Source organism: Bos indicus x Bos taurus, chromosome 1, assembly GCF_003369695.1.
Source record: "Bos indicus x Bos taurus breed Angus x Brahman F1 hybrid chromosome 1, Bos_hybrid_MaternalHap_v2.0, whole genome shotgun sequence".
NCBI lineage: Eukaryota > Metazoa > Chordata > Mammalia > Artiodactyla > Bovidae > Bos > Bos indicus x Bos taurus.
The window spans coordinates 43,868,629-43,889,449 of record NC_040076.1 but is presented as its reverse complement, the minus strand read 5'-3'; the positions used below and the strand labels follow the sequence as shown (position 1 = coordinate 43,889,449).

Genomic DNA, 20,821 nt, shown 5'->3' with positions numbered 1-20,821 from the left:
GAGCTTCCTATATCTGATATACAGAGATGAGAATCTGGAACCAGACTAAAATAAGCCTCAAAGCAACTTTAAAAATCTGCGCTGAGGAGTTTCATTGCATAAGGCTTGTTTCTACTAATTTGATAGACAGGCCTAGAGCACATGCATATTTGAACGTTTTTGTTTGTATTAATACCTTTTACCTTTGTCTCTTTCAAAGATACCATACTACAAACCAGTATTTTCAGATGAGCCTTCCATTCTTCACATGCCTTTGGAAGAAATAGAAGTCTAGACAACCAACCAACTTTGCTTTGGTGGGCAAAATGGGGGAAAGGTGGGTTTCAGCAGGATTCCTAAGAACTTAAGAAATAACCCTTTACTGTTTAGAACTTTCTAAAGTCTTCTGTGAGGCGTTTCAATCCCATTTGTATTAGCTTATAATACAGAATCATTACAAGTGATTCTATGTCTTCTATGAGGATACAAGCACCATTCATTCCTCAACAAATCACTTACAAGAATGAACCCACAAACATTTATGAAACACCCAATATTTACTCATTGCTGTGCAAGACAGCTATGCAGGTGATAAGATTTAGAATCTAAGGCAAGAGTTGAGAACTACCTTAAAAGGTAATTAAGAGCACAATACAGAAAAGGAATTCTATAGATAGCAAGTTCTATAGGCCTTTGGAGGAGGAATAGATTACCCTGGACAGGGTTCAGGGGTCAGGTTTCAGACACAGATAGGATCTGACTGGAGGAGAGGTAGCTGTCTGAGAGAGAAGGAAAACTGGGACAGAGATTCCAGAAGGTTCTCAGAGCAGAGGTGCGGGGGCAGGCAGGAGAGCAGAAAACCAGCATTCGAGGAACAGTGAGTGATGCAGTGTGGCTGACATTGACACGGCTGGGGAGTGGTCACAAAGAGTCAGACACGATGGAGCGACTGAATAACAAGATGCAAAAGGCACAGTATTGTCAGAACCTGAAGGTCCTTGACTACCATGCTAGGACACTCTGTCCTCAAAGACGTTCTCTGGGTAGTGAGATAGAGAAAACTAATGCTTTATACACTGTTATTTTATTTCGTAATAACCCTGTAAAGTGGATATCATCACAATTTTAGAGATGAAGCTATCTCAGCGCAAAGGGGAAGCATAATAAATCGTATCTAATCCAGCTCAGAACACAGACCGGGCACCTAACATTAGCTGCCTATTCTCTGCCTCACAGTCTGCCGCTTCAGCCAGAACACTCGGAACACCCCTACATACACACACGGGGCTTTTCCCTGCTTCTTCCCCACTGCTCTGCTGCTGCTGCTAAGTTGCTTCAGTCGTGTCCGACTCTGTGCGACCCCATAGATGGCAGCCTACCAGGCTCCCCCGTCCCTGGGATTCTCTAGGCAAGATCACTGGAGTGGGTTGCCATTTCCTTCTCCAATGCATAAAAGTGAAAAGTCAAAGTGAAGTCGCTCAGTTGTGTCCGACCCACAGCGACCCCATGGACTGCAGCCTACCAGGCTCCTCTGTCCATGGGATTTTCCAGGCAGGAGTACTGGAGTGGGGTGCCATTGCCTTCTCCACCCCACTGCTCTACCTGGAGAGAATTCTCTGCTCTAATCTAGTGATCTACAGTGAAAGGTCTGGCTCGAGCTTGACCTCTTCTGAAAGCTTCCAAGATCACCATAGACAAGAGCAGCAATCTGCCTCTTCTTTCAACTCCTCCCATCTACAGACCACTGTTAAGAGCTAATGAAGGTGAAAGGCCAAGCCCCACACCAATGGGCAGGCTTGGGAAAGACTGACTGGGGATGATGCTGCAGATAAAAGATGCGAGAAAGCAAGACCAAGGAGAGGTACAAGTTGTCAGGGAGCACTAAAGCTGCAGTCCAACCCCACTCTATCCTAAAACAGGAGTCTGCAGGCAAAAGCACAAACTCCAGGAGTGAAGAATGAGTTTGGACAGGCTATCAGTCTGTGAAGACCAGAGGTACCTGATCTCCTCAGAGGTGGCTGGAGTGAAAAGCATCAGAAATGAGTGACAATGATCCACAGAAGCAACATCACAACCACACACATCAAAGTTTGTAAGCAGGTGGCCACGTTGACAGTCCTGACAGTCCTGACCCAAAATCTCCAGAGAAGGCAATCTAGGGATCAAGGTCTAGTCATCAAAAAGACAAGCACCACCAGCTTAGCCCAGAGGTGGTGAGACTTCTGCCTTTGCAGAACCCTAGAAAATCTTCCTGGGATGGCATACCCTAATTTAGGGTTTCCATTTCTCAAGCAGCATCATGACTTATAAGAAAAGATTTAAGGTCCCAAAATCACTTTACAAAAAAAGAACTGTGTATTTTTTGAGCTCGGGGAGAAATGTTAGGGTTCAACCTTGCATGCATGCATGCTCAGTCGCTTCAGTCATGTCTGACTCTTTGAGGCCTCATGGACTGTAGCCTGCCAGGCTTCTCTGTCCATGGGATTCTCCAGGCAAGAATACTGGAGTGGGCAGCCATGCCCTCCTCCAGAGGATCTTCCTGACTCAGGAATCAAACCCGCATCTCCAGCATTGTAGGCAGATTCTTTACCCATTGAGCCACATGGGAAGCCCAGGGTTCAACCTTGTCAGTCTCTAAATTCTGCTTCCAATTCAGAATTAAATAACTGTAAACTTAGGGAGTTATCACAAATAAAATTGTCATTTTAGAGAAAAATCTTCATATTGATCTCCAATTATCTCTCACAACAATTGCTGTTTAGTTGCTAAGTTGTGTCTGACTCTTTTTGCAACCCCATGGACTGTATCCTGCCAGGCTCCTCTGTCCCTGGGCTTTTTCAGGCAAGAGTACTGGAGCAGGTTGCCATTTCCTTATCCAGGGGACCTTCCTGACTCAGGGATCGAACCCGGATCTCCTGCTTTGCAGGCAGATGCTTTACCATCTGAGCCACCGGGGAAGCCTGAGCTACCAGGGAAGCCCCTCATTACAATTAAGTACATATAAAGACCTGCTTCAATGCAGCCACTCAAAGCAATTCCTCAAGAACAATTTACCAGCCTTTACCATTTAGTCAGTTGGCTGTTTTTTCCCCTTCTCTTTTTTTAAAAAAAGAGCTATTCCTTTTCTGTTCTCTACCTTTTAATGGAGTTCTTGCTTAAATTCACTGATACCAGTCAGTTTTGAGGCCTCAGAGAAATATCATTTTATAGAAAGAGGAGTTAAAACTGCAATAGATCCCTAAAGAGTCCATTACATGAGAAACATTTAAACACCTGACGGGTCCCTTCAGGGTAGCTGGGATCACTCTGAGAAGGACAATCTCTCTCACAGTGACAGACACAAGCAGCACAATTTTTTATATAAAAGTTTATTCTGATTATAATAATGCATATATATTGCAAAAATTTTAGAAAATGTAAATGCTGCTGGAGTTGCTGATTTTAGCTTCTAAGAAGCGTAATGAGAGGACTAGGGAGAACAATGGACAATTAATACTATTTTCTTAGGCCGACCTATCAACTATGGCTCTATTCCAGGCGTTCTCAGACTGCCAATAAGGAAGGAAATGTGCTAAGGGGGACCATCCTGTAGTTACTGAACACCCCTGTGCTAAGGAGTGGCAGACCCCCTCAGAGACTGCAAGCTTAAGTAATCTGTCTCCTCAGCCCAAACATAATGGCCCAGGGGCCAGCCTGGTGACCACAGGAGAGGGGCAGGGTTTCCCTCCCCTCTGAGAGCCAATCAATGCCTGGAAAACGGCTCAATCACTGTGCATTGTTCAAGTACCGGAAAGAAATGTCTCCTTAGAGGGCTACTCTCAGAACTAGTCACACTCTTATCAGTTAATAAGACAGGCAGCCTTGTAGTGGGAATGTGGGCATAAAACTCACCTCTCAGGCTTTGGGAAAAGTATACAGAAGTACCCACGCTGGGAGAAGGAAAAAGTGGCAGGTGAGGGGGAATCACATTTTCTCCCTGGGCTGCCTCAGCCACTTGAATGGTATCAGCAGTTTTTCTATGATGATTCTCAAAGCAGCATCTCCAAGTTTTCAATGCCTACCAAACAGCTGCACATGGAAGATGGGACTGCACTTCAAACTGGGCATGTGCCTAGACCCCTGGGCTCTGTCACTCTCGGACTGCTCTCTGGATTGCTTTGTCTCACTTCTGGTGGTGGTCCACCACCTTCCCTGTCACCCAGGGTCAACATCTGAGTCCTATTCTCCATATCTCTGCTCATCCTCTAGATCCAGCCGACCACTCTGCCCTGGTATTTCTCCCTCTGCCCTCTCTCTTTTATGTGTGCTAGTACTCCCCACAACCAGACTTCAGAACAGATGCTACTGTAAAATAGTTAAACTATTGGATTTAACCCCATACCTCTAATACAACCTTCACTTGTGTTGCTGGTGATCTTTCTACAGCACTGTCCTGACCATGGCAATTCTCCAGTCCCTCGCCTCAAAACCGCACTTATTTAGCACTTACATTACTGAGTGGCCCAAATCCAAACTTTCCATCAGGCCTCCACCTGTCACCTCCTCTCCCTTTGAAACTCTGGACATAATGTGTGCCCTCACCAGGACGCTGTACTGACCATCTCCTCACACACCACAGGACTTCTAGCGCTATGCCTTTGCTCATGCAGTTCCTCGGACAATAACGCTCTTCTCTCTTCGTTCCTTTACTGAAATCTTACTCCTACCTTAAGTGTCAATTCCTCCAGAAAATTATTTTTCTCAATTTTCCTCTGAGTTTCCAAAACATTTCTGTTTATACTTTTATTATAGCACTTAATTTTGCCTCATTATAGTCTTTTGTCACCCCTCTTACACTATAATCCTATAATCTCTTGAATAAGAATAAGCTGTCATTTATGGCTTGAAACTCTCATATTAATGTTTCTCAAAATGCAGTCACTGATCGCATTTATCAGAATTACCAAGGCCTCCACAGATTTCCACATACCCAAACCTGTGAAGTCCAATGCAAGGAATCTGCGTCTTAACAAGTTGCCTGGCTCATTCTTGGGTTTATAAAAGTTAAGAACCACTGTATTACAGTATCCAGGACTTAAATACTGCTGGTAATAGGAGCTCAGCAAAAGTGCACAGGTCTAACAACACACCTGGGGGCCACAGTTGAATTGCATTTGTTGTTTTCATAGAATCACTGAATGTCAGGGTCAAAGGGCATTATAGAAGGTATAACTGCTTCAATTTTTGAACAATTAAAAGACAGAAAAAGACAAGACAGAATATGTTTTCAAATAAACTCTAAAAAAGAAAGACAATGAATAGACTAAGCAGGATGAGGACAGAAAAGGATATCTGAAGGTTTTCTGGGCCAGAGGTGGTTAGAAACACAGCCCAGTAACTGGCACTGCCTGGTCAACAGCTGGAACTATGCTTAGCAATATGTTTCCAAGAATGAATTGGAGAGATGGGAGAGCAAGAGATAAAGCAGAAAAACAAGAAACATAAAATAACCAAAGAAGATAAATTATCGTTATGATCAAGAAATGAGTACCTTAAGAACAGATACAAAGAAAAAGACAAGTAAAAAAGAAAAGAAAAAAGCAAAGATAATAATGTTGACATTAGTAACAACTAGCACTTTGGATACGCTAGGGACTTTCCTACACAGTATCTCTACCCGCTAAGGAACTTGTAAGTCGGCAGTCTAATCCTAAGGGTTACAAGATGAGGAAACTACGGTCGGCCACAGGCTGACTGGCTTGATCAAGCACACACAGACAGTGGTGCCAGAACCAGAATCGAGACCCACCCAGGTCTACCTGGCGCCACACCCAGTGCTCTAGTCACTAACCCAAGGCTGTTGTAAAATATAAGCCGGAGGATGATTTTTAAAAGTTATGTGGGTGTATGTAAGGGAATGAGAAAGAGGGGAGTGGGTACCAAAATAGAAGAAAAAGAAAAAAAGCTGAGGTGAAAAACCTGACAGATGAATAAAAAGAAAGGGGATAAACAAAACAGTTCAAGGTTAGTATATTTGAACATCCTATTTCTAAATGGGATGCTATGTGTCTGGACACAAAATGGAAGTAACTAGGTTAGGAAGGATTTTTGAAAACTGTATTTCGATGCTTATTCTTAGACTGCCCATGGTGTAATTACCACAGAAAGACTGGGAGGTGACTAGGTACAACCACAAACCATGTTACATTATAAAACGAAGGCATCAATTTCCTCTAGCCTTCACCTCAGAAACTGGACAACTCTTAAATATAAATCACAGCACAGCAGTTCTATTTAAAACCAAACGTTCTCTCACAAGACATTAGTGGGAATGAGCTAATGAAACTACAGAGTTTCCTTTAGAAGGACCGTTTGCCATATAAAACTAAAATTTTAGTGACAAAGTTTTATTGTATAATGAGGAAGTTCTGAGAAAAATCAAGAGAAAGAAGCCAAAGCAGCATATGAAATTCTGGGCTATCTGCCAGATTCATTATCTGTTGTTTCCTTTAAAAAAAAAAATTATCAGTGATTTACCAAACAATACAAAAGACAAAAGAAGGCAATAATATTCCAAAGACATTTTTTCTCAATTTAGTATTTCCTTCTTTTCATCACCATATCCATCATCATTACTTATGTACTTTCCCATAAACAGAGATAAAAACAAAAATACAAAACACTGTCATTCTGATAAGACCAGGGCCTTGACCAAGCATTCCATAGCTGGGTCCCTAAGCAAGTCAGGCAGCCCTGAACCTGCCCCTCCCTTGTCTACCCCAGTGACCACAGATGAAAACCACTCATGGTCTCTGGAAGTCCTGAGCCTTTCAACCTCTAGAGTTAAAGGTGTAATGAGGGCCCTGCAGTCCCTGGAGTCAAGAACACTCCTGATGGAACACAGCTTTCTTATACAATATGTTGCCAATACATCTCCAAAAAGTTCAAAGTACTTACACAGTTAATTTCATTTAGAAGAAAGGAAACATTCTGACTCCAGCTGTATAACTAGGATCTGATAGTTTCCTCATACAAGGAAACTAATTTTGTTCTAGTGTTTGCCCTCCAAGATAGTGTGAAGGAGCACAAGGATCAAGTAGAAATTGGATTGAAGAATTGAGATTTTGAATAAAACATTTTCACCTTTCAGTACTTCTTTTGGTCATTAAGGCTCACTGCCATCTCATGACTTGCTGTAATCACAATCATATAGATAGATCCGTTTCTTTTAAGAACTCACAGGCTAAACAAGCTAACATTTTAAGAACTTAATAAATTCTCCTTTTCTTTCTACTGTTACCTAAATATAAGTGAGGCCTCTGCCTCTCTGAACTCAGCATCTTTTAAACTTGTAATCCATTCCAAACCCCAATTTCCATGTTAAACTGAGTTAAACATTAAAAAAAAAAAAAAACCACAGACTTTTCTTCTATGAATGAGCTTTCCAACTTGCTTAATCTCCTCCAAGACATCTGCTTTCTGATGAAACCCAGGAACCTCCAATTCTTATTCACTGTGTGGTCTTAAAAGAGCCATATGCATCGATTCCTCCTACAATATGCTCTCCAAATTTGGATAAAGCTTTCTTGGAGCTATTTGACATAGTGTTCTATAAAAATGATCCAAGAGATGACACATTTTAACGCTCTCTACCTCATTTACTGAAACATGTCCAAGTATAAAATTCATACAAACAAAAAAAATAGTTTTTTGTTTTTTTTTTAAGATTTGGAAATGAAATTTAGAGTTGTGCTAATAATATAACTAGCCTCTGCTGCCATCTAAAGGTAAAAACTATGAAGTGAGATCAAGAGTTATCAAGAAAACCAAAATTAACTTGCAGCATCAATGGTGTAGAAACAATGGGAACCCAGTAACTTTCAGGCAGCTGACCCTACCAATGACCATTCCAAGCCATGCTGTCTTTACAAACATGTATCAGTACAGCTCACCAGAAACAGGACCCATCAATACTGTCTTCAATATCAATTAGTTTATTGGACAGATTTCAGTTCTGACTAACCTGTGGTGCTCATTCCACATTCCTAGACAATCTGAGTCGGGAGATTTTGAGATGGGATCTGGGCATCTGCAGTGCTTTAAAAGCCCTCAGGTGGTTCTGATGAGCATCTAGGACCACTGGGCCATGAAACACTGGCCTTCTGCAGTACTAAACCTCCCACACCCAAGCAGACAAGAGTTCTAGGATGAAAGAAACCTTAAAGCTTATATCTAAATGAGATTCAACTATGGCAGTGTTTATCAAAGTATGTCAGGCTGACCACCCTGCATCAGATAAATCACCTTGAGAGTTTATTTAAAATGCGGATTCCTGGGTGCGTTCATAGACATTTAAATGAATTACAGTTTCCAGAGGTAAGGCCGAAGAATCCACAATTTAAGTAGAATCCCAACACAGATTTTTGTACACTGAACAGGACAACTGATCTAAATCTTGACAAAGTTAAAGGACATCACTGAAACCTATTTTGTAAAGGCTATTATTAATGCTGTGGTTTTAAGGTCAGCTGACTTACTCATGGTTTGCACAATATGTTGATGTTCACAGAAATGTCCTGATCTCTTAAATATTTCTTTCCTTTTTTATCCTGTAATATAACTTAGTGTGTTTTTTTTGAATTATATACTTAATTACAGAAAATGTAGTGTGTAGAGAAGATATAAGAAAAACAAAAAACACTATAACTCCACTAACCAGAGTTAACCACTGATTTGTTGTTGTTCAGTCACTAAGTTGTGCCTCACTCTTTGCGACCCTAGGGACTGAAGCATGCCAGGCTTTCCTGTCCTTCCCTATCTCCTGGAGTTTGCTCAGACTAATGTCCATTGAGTCTGTGATGCCATCCAACCATCTCATCCTGTGTCGTCCCCTTCTCCTATTGCCCTCAATCTTTCCCAGCATCAGTGTCTTTTCCAATGAGCTGGCTCTTCTCATCAGGTGGCCAAAGTACTGGAGCTTCAGCTTCAGCCATCAGTCCTCCCAATGAATATGTAGGGTTGATTTCCTTTAGGATTGGCTGGTTTGATCTCCCCACTGGTGTATTTTCTCCTAGTATTTTCTCTTCAAATACACACAGTTAAAGCGTGTATACGGTTTTAAATCCTGCTTTTAACATTTCCAGTAAACAGTTTTCTATATCATCAAAAGCATCATTATTTAAAGACAGCATAATATTTTCATGTGATTACAGTGTAATTCATTTACTCTATACTGATTATTACAGCTTTAAACTATGTCCACTTTTCACTGTTATAAATAATGCTAAAACAAAGAGCCTTGCCTGCATCTGTGATTATTTCCTGGCAGGAGAATGATATCGGAGTATCAATACTTCATTTGCTATGCTTGCTGTGCTGTGCTTAGTCTCGCCCACCAGGCTCCTCTGTCCATGGGGATTCTGCAGGCAAGAATACTGGAGTGGGTTGCCATGCTTAGGACTAAGTATTAAAAAAAATGTCAGTAAGAACACTAAAGCCTAACAACTCTCCTAGTGCCTAGGCATAGAGAAGGCTGTACCAAAAGAAAGCATATTCCTCATATAGTTTATACTTTATTGAAGGATTCATATTTTCTAGCCAAGTCTGTGTAGTATTTATTTGAAAACCCAAATGTGGTTGCTATTAATAGTTAGGGGGCACTTAAAATAAGTGAATGTTTACATAAAGAGACCATGGGACTTTACTGTACTTTTATCAGTATAATAAAAATGTGTAAACAGATTTCTACAGAATAAAAAACAACACAAAAAGGGTTTCTGTAAAAACACTATTTGGAATATATGATGAAAACGACAATGCATTTTTAAAAGATTTCTATTTTTGAGGTCACAGCAAGGAAAGAACAATGCAACAAAACGGGGGAAGTTGTCTTCATCATCGTCATCCCTGTGGGTTATAATGGGAGAACTGCAGTTACCTGAGACCTTTTTCCCGTCTCTTTACCAACACGTATTCTTAATCAAGAATATTTTTCCTAAATAAATAAGAGTATATTTCCAAGCAAATATAACTATATCAAGCCTTTACTCTTTCACACTCCACATCCTACTTTCCCAGTCAAGATCATTCAACCTGTGACTCCTCTCTCACCCTTCATATGCTGTGGACAAATATTAGTTCAATTGTACCTCCACAATATGTCTTCCCTCAGCCTAAGTCCTTATTATTCCCCTACCACCACCCACCCCCCCCCCCACACACACACACACAGGCTATAGAATCAGGTACAATTTCCCCTATCTAGCCCTAGTCTACATTCCCATTCTGTTTCCCAAACACAACCTAATTTAAAGTCATTCCATTTCTCAACTGTATCCAATTTCCTACCTTAGGAACATTGTCAAAGTATTCCTTTACTTTGGAATGCTCTCCCATTCTGCTGTTAACAATCCTACTAGTCTTTGGAGTGAGTGAAGTTGCTCAGTCATGTCCGACTTTTTGCGACCCCATGGACTGTAGCCTACCAGGCTCCTCTGTCCATGTAATTTTCCAGGCAAGAGTACTGGAGTGGGTTGCCATTTCCTTCTCCAGGGAATCTGCCCGACCCAGGGATCAAACCCAGGTCTCCAGCATTGGAGGCAGACATTTTACCCTCTGAGCCACCAGGGAAGCCCCTAGTCTTTGGAGGCCCAAGATAAATGTTACTTTCTTGATGAAGCTCTCTTAGACCCCTCATTTGAAATTCACCTTTCTCTGGCAATCTCATTAAACTTTGAGATGAATTTGGGACACATCTCTTGTTTATCTCCCACTATACCATGATTGCTAAAAAGCAAGAAACATAAGCTATTTATCTCTGTATCTAACATTACCTACACTTGAGAATCTTGAACAAAGCACACACTTAACTCATGTTGGTGAATTGTTTAACTGAATTTTTTTCTTCAACATGACAATCCTTAATCTGATATGTCCCTAGAACCTAGTGTTTTCAAAAAAGCCAAAATCTCCAATCTGACTCTATGTCCTCAACAATGTCTGCTTCTCTACCAACTGTACTATTAACTACCTTCTGTTTTTCTGTTTAATTCAAGATCAAGGAGGTACGCAAGCAGAGAATTCCAACACGGATCCCTAAACCAAAATCTACAGGCATCACTAAGCCTTCCCCTAAAGCTCCCCCAGGGCCTATGGATAAGACTGGCTGTGGGAAGCTACACATCATAAGGACTGTCACCTCTAATACTTTCCTCCACTTGGGAGGAAAAAGGTAAGTCGTGCCAATGCCTGGATACATTCACGGACAGAAATATCTGGGAACCTGGAGTTATTAGCATGGAAGGACAAAGATGAAGGGCAACCTCTCCAGGAAAAGGTGACGCAGCAGACAGACAGATGGTTCATTCACAGGCTGCTGGGCCTGGTGAATACCATCCTGAAGGAGCAGCACAACTATATTCTTTCACCTATGTATGTATATGCATACACATACACATAAAATCATAGGCCCAGACACACACCCCAAATCCTCCCAACTTGCCATCCTACTTGTAATGCAACCCAAAGCTGGACACTAGCCCAAAACAGGACTGGATTTGTTGGAATACTTTGAAAATTTTCTGGCGAACCTGGAAGTAATTCTTCATTCCACAGAACTTTGCTAAGAATATGTGGTAGCAAGAATTCCTACTCTGCTTCAAGAAAGTCAGATTAAAAATGGCAGGTTGATTAAAATCATACTTTAAGGTCTGAAATTATGACTTCTTTTGACCAGGAGGGGGGAGAAAAAAAAAATGGTTCTTCTTAGTTACAAGAAGGAAAGGAACAACAAAAATGAGTAACAGCCAAACACGTCCTTTTTGTGGCCTACCTGGTAATTGCTGGGGTAGTGTGTACACTTGCCTGCAGGCACATAGTCTTCTGTCCTTCTTTTCCTAGTAAGTTGCCCCTCCTGTATATACCAGGTCATGGAATCTCACTGCTAAGCTTGAAAAGCAAGCCATTTTAGATATCTTTACTTTCTATAGTAATCAGGACACCTGAGAGTCAAAGGTCACTAATACTGAGATCTTTTAGGGAGACATGAATCACTGTCTTGGATGTTTAAAAAAAATTTTTATCATCTCATATGACATTTTTTAAATTATATCTGAACCAACACTATAGAAAAAGCACTTGATTCAACAAAAGGTTGTGATCAGGAGACTCAAGTTCCAATTCAAATTTTTCACTCATTTGGCACAGAGCTTGGCATTCATTAGCCTAGGCCCTGAGTTTCCAGAATGCAAAAACAGAAAAGCTAAATAATTCCCCTGGTTCCTTAAGTTCTGATCATCCATGACTACGTCCAACTACAAAATACTGAATTCAACCAATCATCTACAAGGCACTGCTCAGGTTCCTGGCAGTAAACTAGTTATTTTCTTCACACTAAAAACTCACTAAATCTACAGAAAGGTGTGTCTGTAATTTAGTGTGGGCAGAGTAACACAATGATGTTTTAAGACAAATGTATTTTTGACACGGGACACAGTTACATCTCACAAAGCTTCGGCCAGAAAATAAATTCTAGAAGAGCATGACGCAAGGTTTTCTGTACTTTGGCACCAAGAACTGGAGGCATAATCCTGGAAGAAATACTCCTGGTTAAGGACAGTGCTTTAGCTCACTGTCCTGGGATGCAGTCAGCAGAGCAGGAGCAAAGGAACTGCCATTTCCACATTCATCCAGCCAAGCCCGCTCCAGTGCACTGATGTCACTATACAAATGCCCCTGGGGCCCACTTCAATTTCAGGGAAGAGGAGAAGGGGCTGAAAGCCTGGGCAGCACTGAGCTATGCAAGTCAAAAAGAGGGATGACGTGCAGCAGTCAGCAGGCAAGTGGCAAAAGGGGAAGGTAGGGGGGTTAATTGGATTAAAAACACCAAGTGGAAAAGTCTAAGCTAAAGGAAAGCAGTAAGAGAACAATGGAAGGAAGGACTACAAAAGAAAATAACCCTCTGACATAACAATAATACGAGACAGTTCAGCAGGAAGTACAGGGCAGTAATAGGTAGATGGTGAAGTGGGAAAAAGTGGAGGGTGCTTATGACCATGCCTGATATTAGCAGGTAATATTCGGCAAACAGAGAATGAGTGAATGAGGGACAGAAAAGCCATTCAGTCAAGAATTAAGTGAGGAAATGTACTAAGAGATGGCAATGGTACATGACAGGGTCAGGAAAAGCAGTTATGCTGCATAACATTCAACACTGATAATTATGCTAATATAAAGAGGAAACACTGAACCTCGTAGGGTGGAACCCGAACAGACTGGAAAGAAGCATGAAACAAAACAGGCAAAACAAGCACCAACAGTACTCACAGAAAAACACAACACCCTGGGAATATTTTACCTTGAAGATGAGCAAGTGAGCAGCAGAAATCCATCTTTAAATGGATTTTATTTTCTTGGGCTCCAAAATCACTGCGGACAGTTACTGCAGCCATGTAATTAAAAGATACTTGCTCCCTAGAAGAAAAGCTATAACAAACCTAGGCAGCAAATTAAAAAGCAGAGACAGTACTTTGCCAACAGAGGTCTGTATAGTCAGTTATGGCTTTTCCAGTAGTCACATATTGATGTGAGTTTGACCATAACAAAGGCTGAGCGCCAAAGAATTGATGCTTTCGAGCTGTGGTGTTGGAAAAGACTCTTGAGAGTCCCTTGGACTTCAAGTAGATCAACCAGTCAATCCTAAAGGGAATCAGTCCTGAATATTCACTGGAAGGACTGATGCCGAAACTAAAGCTCCAATACTTTGACCACCTGATGCAAAGAACTGATTCGCTGAAAAAGATCCTGATACTGCAGAAGACTGAAGACAGAAGGAGAAGGGGCCAACAGAGGACGAGATGATTGGATGGCATTACTGACTCAATGGACATGAGTTTGAGCAAGCTCCGGAAGTTGGTGATGGACAGGGAAGCCTGACGTGCTGTAGTCCATGGGGTTGAAAAGAGTTGGACACGACTGAGTGACTGAACTGAACTGAATACTATTTAGACAGGTCTTTAAAATAACAAAATCTATTCTAACAAAAGGATTACCAGCCAAAAACTATACTTCTTATTTTAAAGCAATATGTAATATAATAAAAATGCATGAACAACTTACAACCAGGGTAAGTTCAACAAAATGGTGTTTGACCTGTAACACAACCAAAATATAAAGAATTCTGTCTCCTGAGCATAATCCTGTTTCTGCAGAAATATGCTCCTTGTAAAAATAAAAATAAAAGAAGCTATCCTAATAATTTTAGAGTGCTTTTATTAGGTTAAATTTTAAAACAGATAAATATACAAGTAAACAAAGATACATTCAAATTGTGAAAAAAGAAAAGTTTAACAACCTGATATTTGTATGCTGGAGTCTTTTTTCTCGGCTCTTCATTTATTTAACTTCAGTGATTTCTGAACTGATCTCCTTGTAACTTTTTAGAATCAATTTTCTGATTTTAAGAGGAAAATGACTGATCTAATACATGACTGGTAATTATGGGCTAAGTAATGGAGTATCTGATGTGATGTGGAATTCTCTTTGGGACGTGTTTCAAATGATATGTGTCCTAACACTGGGGGTCTAACACTGAGTCTGAGGCAGGGATCTGCAGCCCACAGGCCAAATTCAGCCCACTGTCTTTCTGTATGTTCTGCAAGTTAAAAATAGTTTTGATATTTTTAAATAGGAAAAAACATCAAGAATATTTTGTGAGATGTGAAAATTACATGAAATTCAGATTTCACTGTCTATAGATAACATTCTATTGGAACACAGCCATGTTCATTTGTTTACATATTTATTATATGATCATTTTTATGCTACAATAGCAGAGTTGAGTAGCTGTGACACTGACTGGCCAACACAGCTTAAACTATTTACTATCTGGCCTTTTACAAAAAAAGTTTCCTTACCACTGTTCTAGTGTGATCTAGACTAACAAGGAACTCAACAACTTAAGAAGAGCTTAATCAACTAATTGGTAAAAGCAATGCTAGCAATTTAAGAATGTGATTAAAAATTCCATAAAAGCTGATGAAAATGAAAAAACTATATTTCAAGTTTGCTTGTGATGTCTTTTGTAAAATGTATACTTCCACATATGCACTAAAGTGTTCAACTAAAGAACATCAGATAAGAATAGGTCAAAGGATTCATGTCACAAAATAATGAAATGTGCTACTGCTAAATCTGAGTGGGGAAACAAACTATTTCTAGGCCTTCTAAATTCCTGGTATTTTCTAAGACAGCGGAACTACTATACATGTAATTTAGAGAAAGATGTGTAAATCTGCACCTTTAAACATTCATAATTGTTGTCAAGAACCACTTCTTTAGGGATTCCCAGGTGGAGCAGTGGTAAAGAATTTGCCTGCCAATTCAGGAGACGCAAGAGGCGTGGGTTCGATCTTGGGTCGGGAAGATCCCCTGGAGAAGGGAATGGCAACCTACTCTGGTATCCTTGCCTGGAAAATTCCATGGACAGAAAAGCCTGGCGAGCTACAGTCCATGAGGTCTCAAAGAGTCAGACATGACTGAGCATGCATACATACATACACATACCGCTTGTTCAATCATTTACAAGAATCATAGAAATTGTGTACAGTAAAGTAAAACTTGGTCCATTTGTTACAATCTTCAAGTACAGAACAAAAATGTTGTATGCTCTCTCCTCTTTCTTTTTAAAATTTATCCTACCCCTGTTTTCTGCCCTTAAACATCTGTCTTAAAATAATATTACTTGCATTTTGTTTGAACCATATCAATGTGTAAATTTCATAAGGTAAACAGATTATGTTTTTTCCTCTAACTCCATTGCAATTTTGAAAAGAGGGCCAAGCATGACAGCTCAATAAATGATTTTGAAAACAACAAAGCTCTGAAATTGATCCTCTGATGTATGTTATCAACATCAACTGCAAATATTCCCAGTCTGAATTTTACATGCAGAGACAATGCTTTACAACATCTACCATGCATGTATGCCTATAGGTAAAATTAATGCTATAAGGCCTAACTTTGGTGTTAGAAAAGCAAAAAAACACAAAAATGTAAGCTATTTAGGCTTAAAAAATCCAAGGTGTGCCCCAGCTTCACCATTTCCAGAAGGAACTTAGCATAAAGCAATGTGATTTTTTAAAGGATAAAGTAATATTACAACAAAAATATTTATAATGCTTACTTCAGCAATTTCAAACAAAATGAACAATCACAAAGATTTTAGGTGACAAAAGCCATCACTAGTGGGAATTACCAGCTCATTTACAAAGCAAAAGTCTTCTGTCCTTTCAAATACAGAATTTCAAAACATAAGTTAAAAACTAAACCCAAATGTGGTTAGAATGAAACGGTAGTAGACACAGTTGTAAAACATGGACTTCTAACACATTTTCAGAAAGAGAAAAGCAACACCTGCCAAGTTTAACAAAAGCCTGAGCAGGATGTTGACAACCCTTCCAGTGGACCAAGTTTCTTTAGATGTCGAAATCCTGTGTTAAAGTCTCCAAGATGTGGCTGGGAAATACTAACAGTTAATTTCTTAATGAACAAATTCTTAATGAGTGTCTTCTAAGTAGCCCTGAGGATACAGCAAAGAACAAGATAAACTAATCTCTGCTCACATGTACTTATGTACTAGTGTGGGGAGACTGCAATAGTTTAATAAGGAAAATAATAGTTGGTGACCATAGCTCTGATGAGGATTACTATAACATGATAATGTAAGTGGATAGCTACTCTAGACTGACTGAACAGGAAGGGCTTCCTATTTAGTATGTCTGAACCTAGGTCTTAATGTCAAGAAAAGGCCAACCATTCAAAATTCAGGACAGCCCAGAAAGGAAGCTACTGCAAATGGATAAGACAGAATGAGCTTGGTCAGCTGCGGCACAGTATAAAGGCTGGTGTGGCTGGTACAGCATAACCTAGAGGAGAGTAAGTAGGTTCCAGCAGATAGCAACCATGGTAAGCAATCCAGCGGGGGAGCCACTGACAGGTTTAAGCAGGCATGTGATGTGATTGATCACTACAGCTGCTGAGTGAAGAACAGAGGGACAAGACGGAAGCTGGGAGCCCTGTTAGCTTACTGCAGAGGTTTAGGCAAGCGAGAATGACAGCACATACTCAGATGATGTAAACAAACACGCAAAAAATAATAATAAAAGGAAAAATAAATTCAGGATGTGTTTTGGAGAGAGAGACAAGACTGGATAGACCAGATGTAACAGGTAGAAAAAGTAAATGAATAAATCAGAATATTCCTAGGCCTCTGCAAAACTGGTTAATTGGTGATTGAATTTACTGAGATAGGGAAGTCTGGAGAAAAAGCAGATTTGGGGAAAAATTCAGTAGCTGGACCTCATTTCCATTTAACATTTCATCAAATAAGTAAAGACTTCAAGAAGACAGCCAGGTATATAAGCCTTGTGTTCTAGAGCCAAGTATGAGTGTCTGGGAAGAGACTGTTCTGAAAAGTCCAATGGTGCAACCGGCTTATTTGCATCTGAGTAGTCAGTGTTCTTCAGAACAGTACACTTTGGGAGACTAAGAGTTAACAGACAATTTGACAACAATGACATATATAAACAAAAGGTTTATAAAATATTATTTTAGAGGTGAAATTGTTATCATTGATAATTAAATAACTGAGAAATTTAAGTGCACAGACTGGCTTCCTGACTGCCTGTCTATGAATCTGTGCCTCTCCACTTACCAACTGAATGACATTGGGCAAATCACTGAACCACTTAGTGCCTCAATTTCCTCCTTAAAAAAAAAGAAGATAATAGTAACTATATCATGGTTATAGAATAATCTGTGAAGATTAAATGAGCCAGTACATGGAATGCAATCAAAACAGTATCTGGCAAAGAGTCACCACTCAGCAAGTGCAAATCAGTATTGTTACCTGCTGTCTCCCTGCAGTGTACACAGAAATGTCTTCACACTTCAGTTTTCCAGTTAGATGATGAGTAAGAGATGGCATCAAAGGTTTAGAATAAGCCAGGGAAGAATATGAAAAACCCTCCTCAAAAGAAGTGGAAGCGAAGAGTCCTGCAGTTTGCTAAAAATATTCTCTTTAAAAGTAAGTTATATATGTGCCAGTCATTCCTAAATTCATGTCTCCAGATGCAACCCTGGAGCTGCAGACTCATAAACCCAGCTGTCTACTGGACTCTTGACTTTATAATTTAGTGAGCATATTATTAGAATAAAAAGGGAAAACAATCAGTGTTCTCTTCAGTTAGTGAATGACTGACTGCTTCCAACAGCAAGAATTCTCTGCTCCATAAGTCACAAAAACCGTAATGTGGGTAACATTCAGCTTCACACTGAGAAAGTGCCCAGTTTGGTGAACTGCACCTGGTCACTTTAGCACTAATGCTTTGGAATCATGATTCTGCGGCATGTACTGTTTACTGTATGTATTGCAGTAATTATGTGTTATGCAGTATTACATATAGTTGTTTAGGCACTAAGTCGTGTCCCACTCTTTGCAACCCCAGGGACTATAGCATGCAAGTCAATAATTTCTTAAGGTAGGCAAGGAATAAAACAGAGAATAAGGAAATAAGTGAAATGAAGTGAAATGAAATATTAGAAATCACTAGAGGATTCCTAGGTTCTGTTGCCTGAGGCAGACTGGGCAGCACACACCTCAGCAGAGGCAACTCTCAGTTGCCTTGTCCTGGGCCATGACTCCAATCCCCACCAATGATGATGCCAACAGGGTAACCAGACATCTCAAGTAGACAGTCCCAGCAAAACTCTAAGAGCATGGCTTTCCACTCTCAAAAGTGTCCAGACTGGATGAGAAATTGTATGTCTACTTGTGTACATTATCACCAAAAGTCCTGTAGCATGCATTCACTCATTCAGCTAATATCTACTAAACATCTACTAAGTGCCAGGTCCCATGTTGGGCTCCAGTACGATTCAGGATTCTAGCACAGCCATACCTTGGAGATATTTCAGTTGAGTTCCAGACCACCACAATAAAGTGAGTATCACAATACAGAAAGTCACATGAATTTTTTGGTTTCCCAGTGTGTATAAAAGTTACATTTCACTATTCTGTACTCTATTAAGTGTGCAATAGCATTACATATAAAAAGAGTACATACCTTAAGTAAAAAATAATTTATTGCCAAAAAAGGCTAACCAACACAGGGTCAACGCAAACCTTCAATTGTTTAAAAAAATGTAGTATCTGTGAAGCACGATAAAGTTAAGTGCAAAAAAAAAAAGGAATGACTCTAGAAAAACAACAGCTTATGAAAAGCCAAACTGCTGCTGCTGCTAATTCGCTTCAGATGTGTCTGACTCTGTGTGACCCCATAGACGGCAGCCCACCAGGCTCCTCCGTCCCTGGGATTCTCCAGGCAAGAACACTGGAGTGGGTTGCCATTTCCTTTTCCAGTGCATGAAAGTGAAAAGTGAAAGGGAAGTCTCTCAGTCATGTCCGACTGTTCTCGACCCCATGGACTGCAACCCACCAGGCTCCTCCGGCCATGGGATTTTCCAGGCAAGAGCACTGGAGTGGGGTGCCATTGCCTTCTCCAAGTAGCATAACACATCAGTTTTAAAAAGAACCCGCCTGCCAATGCAGGAGACGCGCGTTTGATTTCTGGGTTGGGGAGATTCCCCGGAGTAGGAAAGGACAACCTGCTCCAGTATTCTTGGCTGGAAAATTCCATGGAAAGAGGAACCTGGTGGGCTACAGTCCATGAAGTCCCAAAGAGCTGGACACGACTGAGCATACACACAGTGTAACACATACAGGAATAAAGGCATTTTACAACCTTTTCTTTCAGTGACTTAAGGCGCTAGTTCTCTTTTGACTTTCAAAACAAAATATAATTCACACATTTTAGACTGATGTTTCTCTATTAACACTGGTAGGACTAGGAAACCTGAATTGGTGCAACTGTGATTTCTTCTGAATCATAAACATTATTCAGATTAGTTAGAAAAATCACCAGTAACTAATCAACCAAGCAGATCTCAAGGAAGCACATACACTTATCTATCTTCAAAGCAGGTAACAAAGCAAAGGGCTCTGATAAATTTAATGTTGGCAATTTTCAAAGCTCATACTTACACTTAGAAAGAACCTAAAAAGTAAGGTGATCCTGGAGACTCCAACATACCTTGATGGGAATCCTGGCAACTTAGATGAGAGAGGCTGTAGCACTTCACAGTTCTATCTAGGTTCAAAGTTTAAAACTCTTTGTTGGTAAAACCCTTTAAAAGGCGATCTTTAAGGATCCCTCACTTTACAGATTGTGACACTGAGGACCAGAGAAGCCACACAGTAATGTGGGAAAAGTGTGATCTTGAAAGTCAGGTGCTCTTGACTAACCTCTTGCCAGATCTCTCCCTTGTCTGTCATTTAAACGTGAAGGTAACACTTACCTTTTAGGCATGTTATGAATATTAAATTAAAATGCTTACTTTTTAAGCATGTTATGAAGATTAAATGAATTCATATTTATGAAAACATCTGGCATACAGTAGATACTCAATACATGTTAATTTCCTTCTTTTCAAAGGGTGACTAACTTCAGAGACATATAGCTGGCAATGGGCAAGAGAAAGGACTAGAACCAAGAATTAAGACCCCCTTTGCACTCAAAAAATTTTTACTTCTTAATTAGCCTTTATTCTTCAATCATGCCATGAAATATAGTTTTTAACACCTCAGTTATGAGTGGCAGGGGTTATTAAACGTGAAATGCCACAACCCGCAAAAAAAGGTATTTGTGCCTTCAAGCACATACATCTGCTAAAAACAAAGCCACAAAGAGAGTCAAGAAGTTTAATTAAGGAAGTATTATATTGTCAACCTTTGTAAAAATGCCATCTA

General features: G+C 40.2%; 2 protein-coding genes across 6 annotated transcripts in view; one reads left to right on the top strand and one right to left on the bottom strand.

Moving 5' to 3' along the window:
• Positions 1-13,426, top strand: part of FILIP1L (filamin A interacting protein 1 like) — a 116,673-nt gene extending 103,247 nt beyond the window's left edge. For 2 of the 4 annotated variants that reach the window (XM_027557840.1, XM_027557930.1), the window contains exon 3: positions 11,013-13,426. In XM_027557840.1, the coding sequence (XP_027413641.1) occupies positions 11,013-11,192 (180 nt within the window). In that variant the 3' untranslated portion in view covers positions 11,193-13,426. Of the gene's footprint in view, positions 1-199; positions 290-11,012 lie in introns of those variants that run through there. The other 2 variants (XM_027557683.1, XM_027557776.1) reach the window with 2 other exon arrangements.
• Positions 1-20,821, bottom strand: part of CMSS1 (cms1 ribosomal small subunit homolog) — a 394,265-nt gene that overhangs the window by 372,071 nt on the left and 1,373 nt on the right. The gene's annotated exons all lie outside the window — the stretch shown is intronic.